This window comes from Bactrocera tryoni, unplaced genomic scaffold (assembly GCF_016617805.1).
Source record: "Bactrocera tryoni isolate S06 unplaced genomic scaffold, CSIRO_BtryS06_freeze2 scaffold_250, whole genome shotgun sequence".
Lineage (NCBI taxonomy): Eukaryota > Metazoa > Arthropoda > Insecta > Diptera > Tephritidae > Bactrocera > Bactrocera tryoni.
In genome coordinates, this window is record NW_024395978.1 from 89 (window position 1) to 18,201 (window position 18,113).

At 35.9% G+C, this 18,113-nt stretch overlaps 3 protein-coding genes across 3 annotated transcripts; 1 reads left to right on the forward strand and 2 right to left on the reverse strand.

Annotated features, from left to right (window-relative positions):
• Positions 1–4,234: 4,234 nt before the first annotated feature.
• LOC120781064 (NADH dehydrogenase [ubiquinone] 1 alpha subcomplex subunit 9, mitochondrial-like) lies at positions 4,235–5,488 on the reverse strand. The gene is given in 5 exon segments (XM_040113216.1): positions 4,235–4,805; positions 4,867–5,034; positions 5,037–5,068; positions 5,126–5,176; positions 5,178–5,488. Coding segments are annotated over 5 exon segments (381 nt in total). The 5' UTR covers positions 5,288–5,488; the 3' UTR covers positions 4,235–4,785.
• A 1,408-nt stretch (positions 5,489–6,896) lies between these two features.
• LOC120781063 lies at positions 6,897–7,544 on the forward strand. Its single transcript, XM_040113215.1, has one exon. The coding sequence runs from the start codon at positions 6,897–6,899 to the stop codon at positions 7,542–7,544; it is 648 nt and encodes a 215-aa protein (XP_039969149.1).
• A 3,308-nt stretch (positions 7,545–10,852) lies between these two features.
• Positions 10,853–11,221, reverse strand: LOC120781066. The gene has a single exon (XM_040113218.1). It carries the CDS (start codon positions 11,219–11,221, stop codon positions 10,853–10,855), a length of 369 nt encoding a protein of 122 aa, XP_039969152.1.
• Positions 11,222–18,113: the final 6,892 nt, after the last annotated feature.

Sequence of the window (18,113 nt, forward strand, 5' to 3'; positions counted from 1 at the left end):
TTGGGTTTACGAAAAAATAATAAGAGACCATATTTTAGAGCATTCAATTTCCTACAAAACCTAATTAACAAAATATTTTTTCAAGTAGTTGGAAGCGAGATATAAATTTTTCTATCTGATAATAAGAAAAAATAGAAAACCGTTAGGCGGAGGACCTTCCCGTTACAATTTAAAACTCATATTTGGAGAGGCTTTCTTAGAGGTGTCTAGGAACCTATTTTTGCGAGTACCAATTGAAGAAAAAAAAATTTTTTTTTGAATCACCCTAATATACATACATATGTATATTATATTTACAAACACATTCATATACATATGAAATTATAATACATACATATATTTTTAAACATAAGAAATATTTTAATAAATAACTCTTAATTGCACATTAACTACAAATATTGTTTTGAAAATAGCATAATTTAATTAGAATGATATAAATTATGCATATATTCATAGAAATACGCAAAATGATAATCACATCAATTAACATGATGGCATGTGAGCATATAAAAATATAAGCAAAAGGCCAACATACGTCTGTAATAGCAATGCATGTTTCTGAGCATAATTTTCATAAATGCTCAGCTCTGTTCACGCGACACTGTTAAGATTTCTCCTTCTTAGCTAGCTGTGGTGAAATGCACTCATCGCATTTTGTTAGCTTTTGACAGTTTACACGCCTGTCCGTTGTTGGACCTTCTCTATAATATACGTTCTCTGGTTAATGGTTTGAGTTTTTTTGTTATAATTTGAATTATTTTTTTATTTTACGTAATTCATTATTTATTAAAATACTAAATTTTCTTAAGTGCTAAGAATGTTGGTACTTAACAAAATATGTATAAAAGTAGCAGGGATGATTTCTACTACTAAATTCGCTTATGAACTATGTATCTATTTCTAAACAGATACTCAATATGCATTTGAAAAGTTGAAAAAAATGCTCATTAACCCTTCGATTTTGAAATACCCAGACTTGTCTAAAAATTTTAAACTAATAACAGGTGCCAGTGATAATGCAATAGGAGCAGTCTATTCTCAAGAAAATCACCCCATCCCTTACGCTAATAGAACCTTAAACGATCACGAAAAACATTATGCTGCAATCGAAAAAGAATTGCTTGCTATCGTCTGGTCAGTCAACTATTTCCGACCATATTTATATGGCAAACCATTTGAACTCCTAACAGACCATCAACCACTTGTTTGGTTGCCCACAAAGACGAAAGGAAAAGATATTAACCCAAGACTCCAAAGGTGGCTCTTGAAACTTGGCGAATATAACATACATATTAACTACATAAGGGGTAAGGAAAATAAAGTAGCCGATTTTATGAGCCGAATAAATAGTCAATCAGGCAACATATTAAATACCGAAAACGTTGAAGAAGATAACAGTACCTATCAAAATTTTACACCAGTCAATACAGAAGTTAACAGATTTGCAACTCAAATTATAATTACAAATAATAAAACGCAAGACGCGAAAGTAGCGAACGGTAAAATCAAAATATATATAAATTCAAATGATATTGAGACTAATTATATGGCCGATTTGTTTTTTCTTCTTCTTAATTGGCGTAGACACCGCTTACGCGATTATAGCCGAGTTAACAACAGCGCGCCAGTCGTTTCTTCTTTTCGCTACGTGGCGCCAATTGGATATTCCAAGCGAAGCCAGGTCCTTCTCCACTTGGTCCTTCCAACGGAGTGGAGGTCTTCTTCTTCCTCTGCTTCCTCCGGCAGGTACTGCGTCGAATACTTTCAGAGCTGGAGTGTTTTCATCCATCCGGACAACATGACCTAGCCAGCGTAGCCGCTGTCTTTTAATTCGCTGAACTATGTCGATGTCGTCGTATATCTCGTACATCTGATCGTTCCATCGAATGCGGTATTGGCCGTGGCTAACGCGCAAAAGACCATAAATCTTTCGCAGAACTTATCTCTCGAAAACTCGCAACGTCGACTCATCCGTTGTTGACATCGCCCAAGACTCTGCACCATATAGCAGGACGGGAATTATGAGTGACTTATAGAGTTTGGTTTTTGTTTGTCGAGAGAGGACTTTGCTTCTCAATTGCCTAATCAGTCCAAAGTAACACCTGTTGGCAAGAGTTAATCTGCGTTGGATTTCTAGGCTGACATTGTTGGTGGTATTTACGCTGGTTCCAAGATAGACAAAATTATATACAACTGCAAAGTTATGACTGTCAACAGTGACGTGAGTGCCAAGTCGCGAGCGCGACGACTGTTTGTTTGATGACAGGAGATATTTCGTCTTGCCCTCGTTCACTGCCAGACCCATTTCTTTTGCTTCCTTGTCCAGCCTGCCGATTTGTTTAGGCAACATATAAAGACGAAAAGGGTAGGAATATATACCGAACTTCCCGATAATTTATACAAGCAGGTTCAATCCAAGTTAGTAGAGTTATTTAGCACTGAAGTAAAATTTTATAAATGTAGCTTTAACGCGAAAGAAGTTAGCAGTGAAGATGAATTATTTAAACAAATTGCTAAATATCATATTAATGAAACAGGACATGCAGGAATAACAGAAAATTATGAAGGTATCAAGTCAAAAATTTACTACAAAAACCTCAAAATTTTCGTACAAAAATATATAAATAATTGTGATATTTGCAACAGATCAAAATACAGTAGGAACCCTATTAAAGCAAAATTTAATATCACAGAAACACCATTTGATGTAAATGAAATTTTACATATGGATGTTTACACTATAAAGAAACATAGCCTTATCACATTCATTGATAAGTTTTCAAAACATGCAACAGCCATACAATTAGAAGAGAGAAATAGTAACACAATTATAGAAAAAATTAGAATGTACTTTTCAATGAGAAGTAAACCAAAAAAAATAATTACTTATAACGAGTTCAACTCAATAAATGTTAAAGATTTCTTAATATCAGAAGATATTGAAGTACATTTTACGAAACCAAACAACCATACCGGGAATGCAGACGTAGAAAGACTGCACGAAAAATTTAGAACACTTGAAACACAAAATTCTCAATGGTCAACACAAGAAAGGTTATACAAGTGTATCGAGTGGTACAATGAATCCATACATTCCACAATAAAAACAACACCCTTAGACATAGTACAGGGCAGGATAGAAAAAACACTAATTAAACCATAATGGATATGTGGAAATAAAATTAACTTATGTACAACTAATTGCGGACTATACAACTATACTACATATTATAGATCTTACTGAAATCGAAAGACAATAGAAAACCTCCAAGAAAACGTAGAACAACTAAAAATAATAGATAATAAGGAACTTCTCTTATCAGAAATAAATAAAGCTAAGACTAGACTACATACCCTCCAAATAAACAAAAATAAAAGAGGTCTACTCAACATCGTAGGTTCAGGTTTCAAATGGATAGCTGGTACCATGGATGATGAGGACAGATCCGAAATAGAAAATCATATAAGTACAATGATGAGAGTACCCACAACATGATAGAAGCTTTTAATAACAATATACTTATAAATAATAATTTCAACGAAACTATGAGAAAACTAGCTAAAACAATTGAATTGGATAGGCAAAAAATTAAAGAGAAATTTAATAGCATAAATCAGTCTAACAACGATATTCTTTCACAATTATTTTATATGGATATTATGTTAAAAATAAAAATTTTAAATGATAATATTGAACAAATCCAAAACAATATCATTGCTGCAAATAGCAATATTATGGTGAATAATACTAACATCAGAAGAAATACAAACTTTGGAAATCGTTTTCTATAAATTGCAAAATATTAAATTGGGCGTGGCGGAATATAAAAATAATAAAATTTTTTTTTAATAAAAGTACCCAAAACACTGTAAATGTCAAAAGAATCCCGGGCCAGCGCGATATTTTTTTCCCTAGTATAGGTTGACAGCTGCAAATGGAGTGTTTGATTATCCTAACAGATTTACCACATTGTTTTATAGTTCTAAGCTAAGTTTTTAAATAAAAAGGATTCTTAAAGAAATAATTTTTTAAATTTGCAATATCTATATAGTAGTAAAAGTATTAGCTTACGCAACACTATTTTGCCATGCTCAGTAGCAATACTGGCATAGTATTTAAAAAAATAAATGATTGTTCGAAATATATTCCGTTTGAAATTATTCATATCGATAATAACTTGTTTGGCCCAATTAAAAATACAACTCAAATTCCTTAATTTTTAATAGCGGCTCATTATTAGCCAAATTACATTTATTTGTTTTTTTAAGTTTAAATATCAACTTCCACACCATTCATAATCGACCATAATTCACTAGATGTAAAGACGAATTGTAATTCGCGTTGATGCAAATGTTTCTTTTCAAATCGCTGCTTGGTCACCAACGCTGCCAACTTTCATTTGATGAGCGTTGTTTATTATTTGCGTAGTTCTTCCCGCTGTTCTATCGGTTTTGGTGGAGCTGGTTCTCCCCACTCTCCCAATTCGGCATCATAATATTGCGCAGCACGATATGGTCACAATTCCCATGGTACTTGCTCTTCCATGGAGGTCAATTGTACACCAAAATTCTTCAACCACGGTATGTCGGAGGGAACGACATCGGTAATACATTCGCGATCGACACGTTCCGTATGTAGCTCACCAATAGGTTGTTCAGGACAGATAAGCTCAGTGAACTTGGCTTACAATAAGAAGCTAGGATCGCAACGCATGTCTTAACGACGGTATCCACACCATTTTTCATTTTTGCGCATAACACGATGAAACCAATAAATTAATTCGCTCAACTGGTAACGCTTTGGTCTGCAAGGTGGGTGTTTAGCATATTAGAAAGTATGTAAATTCAATTTTGCTCAAAACCTACACAACAGCTTAATAAAGCTGACCAGCAGTATCGGTATCCTAAGCGCAATTGACAATAGCTCGTACAACATCCGAATGTGCTCACCGGAGTATTTGCTCTTCAAAAAGTTACTTCCACCTTCAAACACAAAGCTCATTGGTTTGGGACTAGCGTTTAAAGCAGACAAATAATCAAACGTTCTACACCAGCTTCTTTGCTGATTCTATAAAAAAAATTAAAAATTACATGGTAAATCTTTTGAAATAAAGTTTTAGCTTACCTAGCAATGCGACGTGCACCTTCCACAAGCACGTCATTGATTTTAAAATTTTGTCTCGAATTCACGACCAACTAAGTTCATAAATACATTTGAGTACTTCACAGCATCGCGTATCGCTTTAACATCTCTTAAATCATAAAATTGGAACAGCACCTGACCCATTACGCAGCAGTATTAACGAGGCCATGTTTAGTTATTCCGTACTTTTATTGGAATAAAATCCCAACCCGATCTGTTATTTATCGTCTCAAGGGAAATTTGCACACTTCTTCCAGATTCAAATAACTAAATAAACCATCGTAAAGCATTTAACCATGAAATAAACTCAAATTGTCTTGCAAAAACCTTCGTTACGATGGGAAAAATGTAAATATGGCTGTGAATGAGCATAATCTGGACCCCACTATTCGGCATGGTTGCTTATTTGTTCGTAACATTTTTCTGTGGTGAACATTTATTACTGTGGTAAGTTAAAAAGAGGCATAAATAAAAAACTTAATTTTTCATGTATTTGCTCATATTGTTCTCATCTTTAAGAATATATATTAAAATAAAACGATTTTCTTTAGAAAATATATTAAACTTTTATATATAACCAATATTTTTGGGACAACTTTTCCATACATTTTAAGAAAATAACGCAATGCAACCATTTTCCGGTCAAAAGTCAGCCATCTTGATTAAAAGTCGGCCATCTTGGATTCCAATAGAAACTCAACCCCGGACTACACTTGCCGTTTCCACTGTGCCTTTGTTTACATAGCATCAGCTGATAGTGACCTTACTCCTCCTCTACCGTGGTTTCTATATAGCACTCGAGCTGTGAACACGTGTTATAACCTCTCTGCGACAACAAAAAGAAATTCGACACTCCGAAAGTTTTTTCTCAACTCTGTGTACAGTTGATTTTTTTTCACATTTTCCAATAAATTCATCCAGGTAAATATGTTTATAATATTAGTTGAGCCTTTAGCCTTCGACACACAAAAGAAATTTTGCACAAATTTACATTGTGTTCATTATCCAACGCCATTTTGCAAATATGAGCGTTTGGGGAATGTCGGGCCACATAGTTTTTTACATTTGACATGCTAACTTCATATATTTGACGTGTATAAGTGATTTTTCGTGCAGAATTTCAACAACACAATAGTTTTTCAACATTTCCCGATAGTTTCGTGCTCCGAAAAATTTTTTTTAGTCATTATGCCGCGGTACTATCCCAAACAAGAGAAAATTGTTGATTTAGACAACATTTTGGAGGCGATCAAGTCGGTGAAAATACATCACAACAGCGTTCGACAATCTGCGACGGCACACAAAATTGCGAGGACCAACCTGATGCGTTATATTGCAGCATTTGATGGTGCGAGCATCGACGTTACTACTGCCAATGCCGATGTAATGAAGAATTTGCTGGCTGAAAGCACGACGATGGGCACAAAACAGTGAGTTTTGCTGGTTTCTTTCTTTTTCTTTCATCGAATAATAAATAATTTTGTTTTTATTTCAGATCTTCAACATCGAACAAGAGAAGGTATCAGCGCTACATTCTCCAGGCCAGCGACATCAACTATGGAATTAGTTTGATGGAGCTTCGTAAGCTCGCGTATGAATTTGCTCGGAAAGTTGGAATTTGTCACTGCGAACACCAGAGCAAGTAAGCCAGAGCCGTGCGAAGCGATTCAACAAAGAGAATGTCGATGCATTCTTTGCCAACCTTTCATCCGTTCTCGGTAAGACGCCGTTTGAACCTCACCGAATATGGAACATGGATGAAACCGGGTGCCCGACCGTGCCAACCAGACCTGTCAAAACCATCGTGCGAAAAGGACAAAAGCAGGTCGGCTCACTAACATCTGCCGAAAAAGGCACCATTGTGTCTTTGGCTTTGGCCGTCAGCGCTAGTGGCCAGTCTATACCACCATTCTTCCTCTTTCCCCGAGTCAACATAAAAGAGATTTTTATGACTCATGCGAGTCATGGCGCTGTTGGTGTTGCGAACGGTTCTGGTTACATGAACGCTGACGTATTCCCTCAATTCATGCGTCATTTCATCAAGCACACCGGTGCTAATGCCGATTCGCCAACCATGTTGCTGCTGGACAACCACGGTTCGCATTTATCGATCGAGGCGATAGATTTGGCGTTGGATCATGGCATCACGTTGCTGTCTTTTCCGCCGAAATGCACGCACAAAATGCAGCCGCCAGATGTTGCGGTATTTGCACCATTTAAAGGCATGATGACCGTGAAGCATGATGCATGGAAAAAGTCCAACATTGGTGTCACTTTCGATCTGCATCATGTGCCGCTCCTTGTCGATCAGTGCCTCGATGTTATGTTAACGCCGAAAACCATCAAATCCGGCTTCCGAACAACTGGCATCTACCCGTTCAACCCCGCAAATTTTCACTGAAGTTGACTTTGTCGCTTCGGAACTGAGCGGCGAAAATTTGTTCGGTGACGAAGAGAAAGACGCCGACAATCAACGTCGAGTTCTTGCCTCTGGTGATGCCATTGTGACTGCTGCGAATGAGGAGGTGTCAACGTCGGAGGCATCGACAAGTGCCCCAGCTTCAACAAGTGGTGCTGCATCATCGTCGTTGTCTCTTGTTTCGGCTCCACAGCTCCGTGATGCATTGAAATCGAAGACGCCACGGAAGAGAAGCCCGTCTTCGACCGAAACCGAAATCGATTTTTGCACGATTTGCAAGAAAAAGATGCCGAAGCACGAGAATCGTCAAAACACGGCCCATTGCATCGTTTGTGATCGAGGGGTTCACTTGAAATGTGCCGGACCGAACCCGAACACTTATACCTGCATCCACTGCGAGTCGGAATAATTTTTTTCGCCAATTCCTATTTTTCTTATTATTTATGAATCTCTCTTTCATTTCCATTGATAAATAAACGTTTTTCATCGGTAACAATCATGTTTTAATCGATTTACACTGGCCCGACCTTTCCCCACCTTTTTTCAAAATCGTAAAATCAGGTTTTTTGCGCCAATGGCTATAACTTTTAAATTTTTGTAGAATTTTATCAAACCAATGTTATCAAAAGGAAGGTTACGACTCGCACTACAAATCCATGCTTTGGAATTTTCACAAAAAATAACTTTTATGTGACTTTTTAACCGAAATCAAAAATCCACCTTGCCCTAGTGATATTCACATTTTCACCTCAGTTCAGAAGAACCAATAAAGTAGAGTGCAGTTAATTATAACAACTTTGTGTTTTTATTTAATCTTGGCTCTACACAATTAACTCGTGCGCTTCGTGGAACGCAACCTTTCACAAAAGGAAAGCATGGATGCAATGGTAAATATTTCGCTTTTAAATGTTATGCGGTTGTAATATAATTTACTGTCATTTTTTTTCTTTATAACAGATGAGGCTAATATTGAAGTCAAAGGGCGCAAAAGGCAGTGTGGATGGCCATGTACCATTACAATTTAGAAGGGCGCAAAGAGAAGGAATCCTTACTGAAGCTAAAGTGCGTAGGTTTAGCTTTTGGTAGGTTTTTTTTTTTACTGATATACGTATATATTTGAATGCCTTAACTTATAACGTTTCATTTTAGATATATTTCCTGACATGGACAAAAACACAATCTGTGGGGAGCTCCGGAGATTTGTGTCCTTAAGCCACAACCGTTTTAAACAAAAAAAAACGTAAACTTAAGGCTAAATTAATATAAGTCTTATTATCACTTATATATATTAGTTTTAAATTGTATAAATTAGTTTTAAGTTGTACATATTAGCTTTTAGTTGAAGTGTCTAATTTTACTTTTAAAATATGAATTTTTAGAATTATAATTTTTATACTGAAATAAACTTAATCTTGTATTATTTTTCTGCAGAATGTAATAATAATAGGCAAATTATTAGTTTAAGTAAATACAATTATACCCTGAACAGGGTACATTAAGTTTGTCACGAAGTTTGTAACACCCCGAAGGAATCGTCGGAGACCCTATAAAGTATATATTTAAATGATCAGTATGTCGAGCTGAGTTGATTTAGCCATGTCCGTCTGTCTGTCCGTCTGTATATATACGAACTAGTCCCTCAGTTTTTAAGATATCGTTTTGAAATTTTGCAAACGTCACTTTCTCTTCAAGAAGTTGCTCATTTGTCGGAATGGCCGATATCGGACCACTATAACATATAGCTGCCATACAAACTGAACGATCGGAATCGAATGCTTGTATGGAAAACTTTCACATTTGACAAGATATATTAACGAAATTTGGTATATGTTATTTTCTAAGGCAACAATATAATCCCCGAAGAAATTGTTCAGATCGGTTAACTATAGCATATAGCTGCCATACAAACTGAACGATCGGAATCAAGTTCTTGTACGGAAACTTTCACATTTTACAAGATATATTCACGAAACTTGACATATGTTATTTTCTAAGGCAACAATGTAATCTCCGAAGAAATGTTTTAGATCGGTTAACTATAGCATATAGCTGTCATACAAACTGATCGATCTGAAACAAGTTCTTGTATGGAAAACTTTCACATTTGACAAGATATATTCACGAAATTTGGTATATGTTATTTTCTAAGGCAACAATATAATTTCCGACGAAATTGTTCAGATCGGTTAACTATAGCATATAGCTGCCATACAAACTGAACGATCGGAATCAAGTTCTTGTATGGACAACTTCCACATTTCACAAAATATATTCACGAAATTTGGTTTATATTATTTTCTAAAGCAACAATGTAATCTCCGAAGAAATTGTTCATATCGGTTAACTATAGCATATAGCTGCCATACAAACTGAGCGATCGGAATCAAGTTCTTGTATGGACAACTTTCACATTTGACAAGATATGTTTACGAAATTTGGTATATATTATTTTCTAAAGCAACAATGTAATCTCCGAAGAAATTGTTCAGATCGGTTAACTCTAGCATATAGCTGCCATACAAACTGAACGATCGAAATCAAGTTCTTGTATGGACAACTTTCACATTTGACAAGATATATTAACGAAATTTGGTATATGTTATTTTCTAAAGCAACAATATAATCTCCGAAGAAATTGATCAGATCGGTTAACTATAGCATATAGCTTCCATACAAACGGAACACATAGTTACTAACAGAAATGCACCTGTGAAGGGTATTTAGCTTCGGTGCAACCGAAGTTAACGTTTTTTCTTGTTTTATTATTAAATAAAGCGAAATAATAAAAAAACTGAAGTTTATTTAAAATAATTGAATTTGCTAGAAGTAACAAATGGGTAACAGACATGCTTGTTACTGCTGGTTCCTGCTAACATGTTTGAAAATTCTCAAGCGTTTTTGAGAAGCGAAAATACAACTTGGGAATGCGCGAATAAAATATAATATATAAGAAGCCTAATTGCCTGTCACGAAAATTGCTAAAAAATGAAAACGCGTCCGGTCGGTTCCACAGTTCAACTACAATAGAGAGTTCTTTATTTCTTAATCTAATTGCCAAGCCTAAATCTTAAAACTAACGGCTTAAACTAGTGGTAATATAAATATGTATTAAAAAGGGGGAAGTATAATCATTTTCAACTTTCGTTAAATATTGTAACAGATTATGGTAAGTAGTAAGGTAAGTAGTAGATTGGTATTATAAATGTATTATTAAGGTAAGTATTTTATAATCGATTTTCTTAATTTAATTTTTAACAATTAAATTTTTCAATTCATTTCAGTATTTTGTTTTAGATATAGAAATGTCGATGCGCCGGTGTTAACGCCTTGCCGTCGTTGGGGTCTTGACTCAGGGGTACTAGGGTACGTGAGTTGAGAATGGCCTCCACTTCGGCCAACAGTGTTGCTAGCTCCTCTGCTGTGAGTGGCGTGTTGCCAATTACGCGAACAATATGGTGTTTAGCGGACTTCACCGCGGCTTTCCATAATCCGCCGAAGTGCGGCGCCCTTGGTGGTATAAAGGTGAAGCTGCACCCTTCGTCTGCTGCGAATCTCTTCAATGCTGGACCCATTGCTAGAAACGCCTCCTTCAGCTCGCGCAGCTTGCGATCGGCGCCGACGATATTGGTGGCGTTGTCGCTGAAGATCTTCGTCGGCATTCCTCGGCGTCCAATGAACCTTTTTAGGGCAAGAATAAATGAATTAGAAGATAATTCTAAATGTACGGCTTTGGAAGTAAAGCAAACAAAAACTGCAATATATGTTTTTACGGGTGGTCGACCGCGCATTTTTAGAGATGTGTATATCGGACCACAAAAATCTACGCCACATATAAGAAAGGGCCGTAGTGCTCGAAGTCTTTCGACTGGCAAATTTCCCATTATTTGGTTTTGCAACTTCGGCTTGTAATGAAAACAATGTATACAGTTTCTTACGGTTCCACTGCAAGCTTTTTGGGCATTAATTAGCCATATGCGTTCTCGAAGAAGCGCAACCAACGCTTTAGCCCCAGCGTGGTGATTTCGAATGTGCAGGAACCGTAAATACGTTATAACGAAGTGCGAACTTTTATTTAGTAAAAGCGGAAATTTGGCATCGTATGGGAGAGGTGAATTTAATAGGCGACCTCCTACTCGGATTAATTTGAACGATAGAGGCCTATTCGAGTACTCATGCAAAAACGGGTTGAGTTTTTGCAAGTTTGCGGGTAGGGTGGTGCTTTTATGCAATTTTTGAATAACATGCGAAAATTCTGAATGTTGGACCACCGGTGCAATTTTTAGAAAACTCAAGTTTAGCTCTTCTGAAGTCTGATCCTGTCCCATGGAGGATTTTGGTGGTCGCCTTATCCATCGTACTATGTAAGCGACCACACGAAGCAATTTTTTATGAGAAGAAAATTTTTCAATAAGGTCCAATACTGAATTTTTCTCAGTAGTTGAAATTAGTGTAAACGTATTTTTCTTCTTCTCTAATGCTTCGTCTTCTGGTGAGAGCTGGAAGTGGTTTTAATTGGCTATAATGCAGGGTCTTCTAGGAGGAACTGTGGACCGCCAAACCATATCGTATTATTCAATTCGTCCACGTTACAACCCCAAGACACTTGATCCGCAGGATTTTGTTTCGTTGGCACATGACGCCAATGTACTTTGTCAGTCAACTCTTGAATTTCGGACACTCTGTTTGCGACGTAGGTTTTTACTGAGGATGGATGTGTTTTAGTCCAATGTAAAACGATTTCAGAGTCTGTCCAAAATGTAATATTTTCAAAGAGTCTACGCAACATAGACGCTACTCTTGACCATAATTTCGAAAGAAGATGTGCTACCGAGAGCTCGAGACGCGGGAGAGACTTGGTCTTCAGCGGAGCGACTATAGATTTTGCAGTAAGCAGCATACATGTGCTGCATTAGGTTGGCTTTAAAGTTCTGCCAGTTAGCGTCAAGGAGCAATCGACTCATCCCAATATAGCTTTTGGATCCAAAGCTCTTGCAATAAGATTTTTGCTTTGGTAACTAGAGGGGCTAGTAATCCAAGAGGATCAAAAAGGCGAGCAGAAACTGACAATATATTTCTTTTAGTAGCTCGCAGATCATTAAAATTGTCATCCAAAACAAAACGAAACAAATCCTCTTTCGACAACCAATATATTCCTAAAGTTTTAGTGGAATTTTTGTCATTGAAACTTAATGACTTTTCAGTGCAATTAAAAATTAGGGTGATTCGAAAACCATTTCGTTAAAGTGAATCCGGCCGAGTTTAATATTTTAATTACCTCACTTCTCAAAAGAGCTAGAGACTCAAAATTTTCGGACCCTGTTAATAAATCATCAACATAAAAGTCTCTTTTGATGGCCAATGAACCGAGTGGATATTTCATCGAACTGGCATCACTGAGCATTTGCAAACACCGTGTTGCGAGAAATGGAGCAGGCACAGTGCCATATGTTACGGTTTTAAGACGAAAAATATGTATTTGCTCTGAAGGATGCTCTCTCCACAAAATAAGTTGACAATTTCTGTCTTCTTCATGCATAATTATTTGACGGTACATTTTAGTAATGTCCGCTGTTAGTGCATACTTATTAAAGCAAAAACGAAGAAGAGTTGAGTATAATGGATGATTGGACCTACCATCAAAAGTTCATTCAACGCTATTTGAGTTGAAGATCGACTCGAAGCATCAAAGACAACACGTAATTTAGTTGTTGTGCTTTCGGGCCCTAAAACGCATTGATGCGGAATGAAGTAGTGTGGCTCAATCGGGTTTTTATTGTTTGTTGGGCTCATGTGACCCAATGCTCTGTATTCATTCATAAAGTCCAGATACATTCCACGAAGTTCTGGATCTTTTAAAGTCCTTCTCTCCAGGGCCGAGCTGCGGTTTCATATGAGTGACCGAGTAACTTACGGTCAGCTTTAAAGGGCATTCTGACTTGAAGCCGTCCTGAAGGCAATATTTGAGTAGTATTAACGAAAAAATGTTCACGCTCTTGTTGCTCTGGTGTGAATTTGATGCCATTTGATTCTGAAGGTAATTCTTCTAGAGCCCAAAATTTTTGGACTACTATTGACGTTAAGTGTTCTTCAGCTTGGCATAATGTGCTATGTAATTTGGGAGGAGAACTTCGATTGCTGACGTATTTGCCAGATACAACCCACCCTAAAAGGGTTTTCTGTAATGTTGATTGATTAGGACCATTTTTAATCTGGCCAACAGCTAGAAGATCGAAAAATATTTCTGCACCCAATAAAATGTCAACTTTTTTACATGGAATTCTGGATCCGCCAATTCAATATTGTGCGAAATTTTCCAGCCATTAACATTGATATTATGGTCTGGATGATTAGCCGAAATACTTCGCATTATCCAGAATTCCGCCGAAAATTCGTAATTATTTACCCGCAACCGTTCTTTGACGTCTTAACGACTGTAAGTCCGTCAACTCCTTACTTGAAGACAGGTTTGCGAGAGTTGGCTTTGGCTTGCTCATTTTACTTGTTTAAATTAAATTTTCGCAAAAAGACTATAAAGTTTGGCAACGAATATATTAAGAATCGACAACGAAAACGAAAAAATATATGTATAACCAATATGCAATCAAGGTTGGCAACAAATATATTTGGAATCGGTTACGAAAACGAAAAAAAATAATATCGATTCCCAAGTATACGAAAGCCAAACCAATAAATGCGCAAAATGACCAATAGCACAATAAAGAAATTTAATCGGAAAATGTCCGAACGGAAATCGACAAAAATTGCGAAATAACGAACGATAATTGCAAACGCGGATCGAAAAAATTGCGAAAAATGTAATAATTTAATTTTGCAATTAATAATTTTTTCACCTTTATTTCAAAATGAAGAGCTACCGCAAAATCCCAAAATCCCTTATTCACTTGACTTCGTATATGTAAGTCACAATATATGTAATAATAAGTATCGGGTGATTTTTTAAGAGCTTGATAACTTTTTTTAAAAAAAAAACGCATAAAATTTGCAAAATCTCATCGGTTCTTTATTTGAAACGTTAGATTGGTTCATGACATTTACTTTTTGAAGATAATTTCATTTAAATGTTGACCGCGGCTGCGTCTTTAGGTGAGTCCATTCGGAAAGTCCAATTTTGGGCAACTTTCGAGCATTTCGGCCGGAATAGCCCGAATTTCTTCGGAAATGTTGTCTTCCAAAGCTGGAATAGTTGCTGGCTTATTTCTGTAGACTTTAGACTTGACGTAGCCCCACAAAAAATAGTCTAAAGGCGTTAAATCGCATGATCTTGGTGGCCAACTGCCCATGCATCCCGAAAATGCACTGTTTGGTGTGGTTTGTACGCTGGTGGAATCATTGGACCGTATTTTTTCAAAGATGCTGTTGGACGCAACGTTACGGTGAATGGCGATCGCTATCGTTCGATGCTAACAAACTTTTGTTGCCAAAAATGGAAGAACTGAACTTGGTTGACATGTGGTTTCAACAAGATGGCGCTATGCCACACACAGCTCGCGATTCTATGGCCATTTTGAGGGAAACTTCGGAGAACAATTCATCTCAAGAAATGGACCCGTAAGTTGGCCACCAAGATCATGCGATTTAACGCCTTAGACTATTTTTGTGGGGCTACGTCAAGTCTAAAAGTCTACAGAAATAAGTCAGCAACTATTCCAGCTTTGGAAGACAACATTTCCGAAGAAATTCGGGCTATTCCGGCCGAAATGCTCGAAAAGTTGCCCAAAATTGGACTTTCCGAATGGACCACCTAAGACGCAGCCGCGGTCAACATTTAAATGAAATTATCTTCAAAAAGTAAATGTCATGAACCAATCTAACGTTTCAAATAAAGAACCGATGAGATTTTGCAAATTTTATGCGTTTTTTTTTAAAAAAAAGTTATCAAGCTCTTAAAAAATCACCCGATATATGTATGTATACGAGTATATACATATATGCACAATATTAATAAAATGCAATACGTATAAAGTGAAAAAGGTGAGCCAAAAACTGAAAGTGCACTTGTTTTGTTGTTTGCTTGTTTTTTTTGCACTGCTTTCAGTAAATCGCACTCGTTACCTGGTGCGTCGGCTGTTTGCCGGCGCTTGCGTCCCTTTTGCACAGAATGCAGCGGAAGCTCATTCCCACGAAGGCAGCGGCGTTGATGGCAGCAGCGGTTTGATGGTAGCAGCGACGATGCTAGCAGCGGCGTTGTGGCAACGAAGTGATTGTAGAAGCAACGGATTGGTTATACCGGCACTTTTGCTTCTACCGGTTAGTTTGATTGCGGCACTTTCAACAGTTTTTGAACAGTTCTCGAAAGGCTTCTTCCAACTGTTCCAACTGTTAATTTCTTCGTAAGGCACAGCCCAGCCCGATTTAGAAATCTTGTCACTTCGTTTTTCGGTCTTTTAGTTTTTGCACTACTGTATATCTCCGTTTTTTTTGTATTTTACGTATTATGTATTATTAGCTCTCTCTGCATCCACGATACTTCCCTTTTCCTTTGTTTTTTTGCTATCATAGGCTTTGGCAAATACATATATACTTATGCGTATATATATGTATATGTATAGCTATCTATTTGGTTTTTATATTATGTTTAAATTTTTCAGCTTCACATATACATACATATATTTACGTTTATCTTTGGCCACTGTATTTTTTCAAGTATTCACGTTAAATACTTTTTCCCGCCACTTTTTCTTTTTATTTTCACTCTAGTTTTTTGTTTTATATTTTATGTTTTTTAATTCTTTATTATTAGGTATTACTATCACTGCAAAACTTGGTCACTTCCACTATATATATGTATGAATTATGCACATATATACATAGGTATGTATATCTATATGTATTTTTAGTAAATTATTATTATTATTTTTTTTTATTTATTTCTTTGTTTTAGGTGATTGTTCTCACTTCACTTTACCGAAGAACGAAAACCGAACGATTGACAGGCAATTAGAAACGATAATAGTTGGCTAAAACGAAAGTTAAATAAAATATATTCTTAGCTCACGCATCAAGTCCCTGCTCGAGCGCCATGAAAATTCTCAAGCGTTTTTGAGAAGCGAAAATACAACTTGGGAATGCGCGAATAAAATATAATATATAAGAAGCCTAATTGCTTGTCACGAAAATTGCGATAAAAAATGAAAACGCGTCCGGTCGATTCCACGGTTCAATTGCATTAGAGAGTTCTTTATTTCTTAATCTAATTGCCAAGCCTAAATCTTAAAACTAACGGCTTAAACTAGTGGTAATATAAATATGTATTAAAAAGGGGGAAGTATAATCCTTTTCAACTTTCGTTAAATATTGTAACAGATTATGGTAAGTATTAAGGTAAGTAGTCGATTGGTATTATGAATGCATTATTAAGGTAAGTATTTTGTAATCGATTTTCTTAAAATAATTTTTAACAATTCAATTTTACAATTCATTTCATTATTTTGTTTTAAATATAGAAATGTCGCTTGACGAAACAATGTTTATATGTTAAAGGTAATAAACTGATAATATAAAATAATAACACTAATAATCATTCGGGTAACAAATACTCTTTGTTATCCCTAACACATAGGTAAGCTATGCGCTAACAAAAGAATTTATTACCCGTATCATACTGTAAAGAGATTTGCTAACAAATGTATGTATTCTGTTAGAACAAGGCAGCATGCGATATTTTCCATTGGTTAGAGCGAGATAACCTTTGAGCATCAAATAGCTATGTGTTACTTTTTTCACACTCTCTGGACAAAAGTAACAAATATTTTAACGAATGCATAACAAGTCGCTTACACGTTTGCTAACAGTTACTCGTCTTGCAGGAAAGTAATTAATTTTTCAGTTGTTCATTGAAAACAAACGAAATATCTAAAAAAATTGAACAAAAACTAATTCAATTTGTTAGCGAAAACAGGTTTCTATACGATAAAAGCTATCGTAATTATAAAAATAACTGCCTGAGAGACGCCAAATTTCAAGAGTTTACGGAGAAATTAGATACTTCAGGTAAATCTTTTATTTTATAACCTAACAGAAAGTTCATATTAATGCATGTTTTTAATATTTTTAAGAGAGAAGCTGAAGACCAGTTGGCGGAACCTACGCAACAATTTTTACAAAGACTTAAAAAACCATCGGCAAGTGGGGCAGATTCGCCAAAAAGAAGTGGAAGTGGATGGAAAATCGAATGTTTCTAAAGGACGTTGAAATGGACAAATTGAAGTAAGTTTTGTATACTTTTTTTGTAAAATTGTATTATTTAATATACATATATGCACTTTAGCACACTAGGCAAATATGGCACAGTAATGATAGATGGCGACGACTCCTTCCTCAACGACTTTGGTGAAAAAACGAAAAAGTAATAGAGAAAAATGCAAATGTCAGCATAAAAATTGAAAATAAAGTTTAGAAATTTAAAATTTCATGTGAAAGAAATTAAAAATTTATAAGGGGCTATAGTAGTGAAGAAAATTTTAATTGAAATAGAAATCTTCTTCCTTAAATTAATAGTTTTTTGAAAAATAGTTTAGTAAATTGTAATCG

Excerpts from the sequence above, each read along its gene's own strand:
- LOC120781063 (XM_040113215.1), top strand. The coding sequence starts at position 6,897 with ATGGATGAAACCGGGTGCCCGACCGTGCCAACCAGACCTGTCAAAACC.
- LOC120781066 (XM_040113218.1), bottom strand. The coding sequence starts at position 11,221 with ATGCCGACGAAGATCTTCAGCGACAACGCCACCAATATCGTCGGCGCC.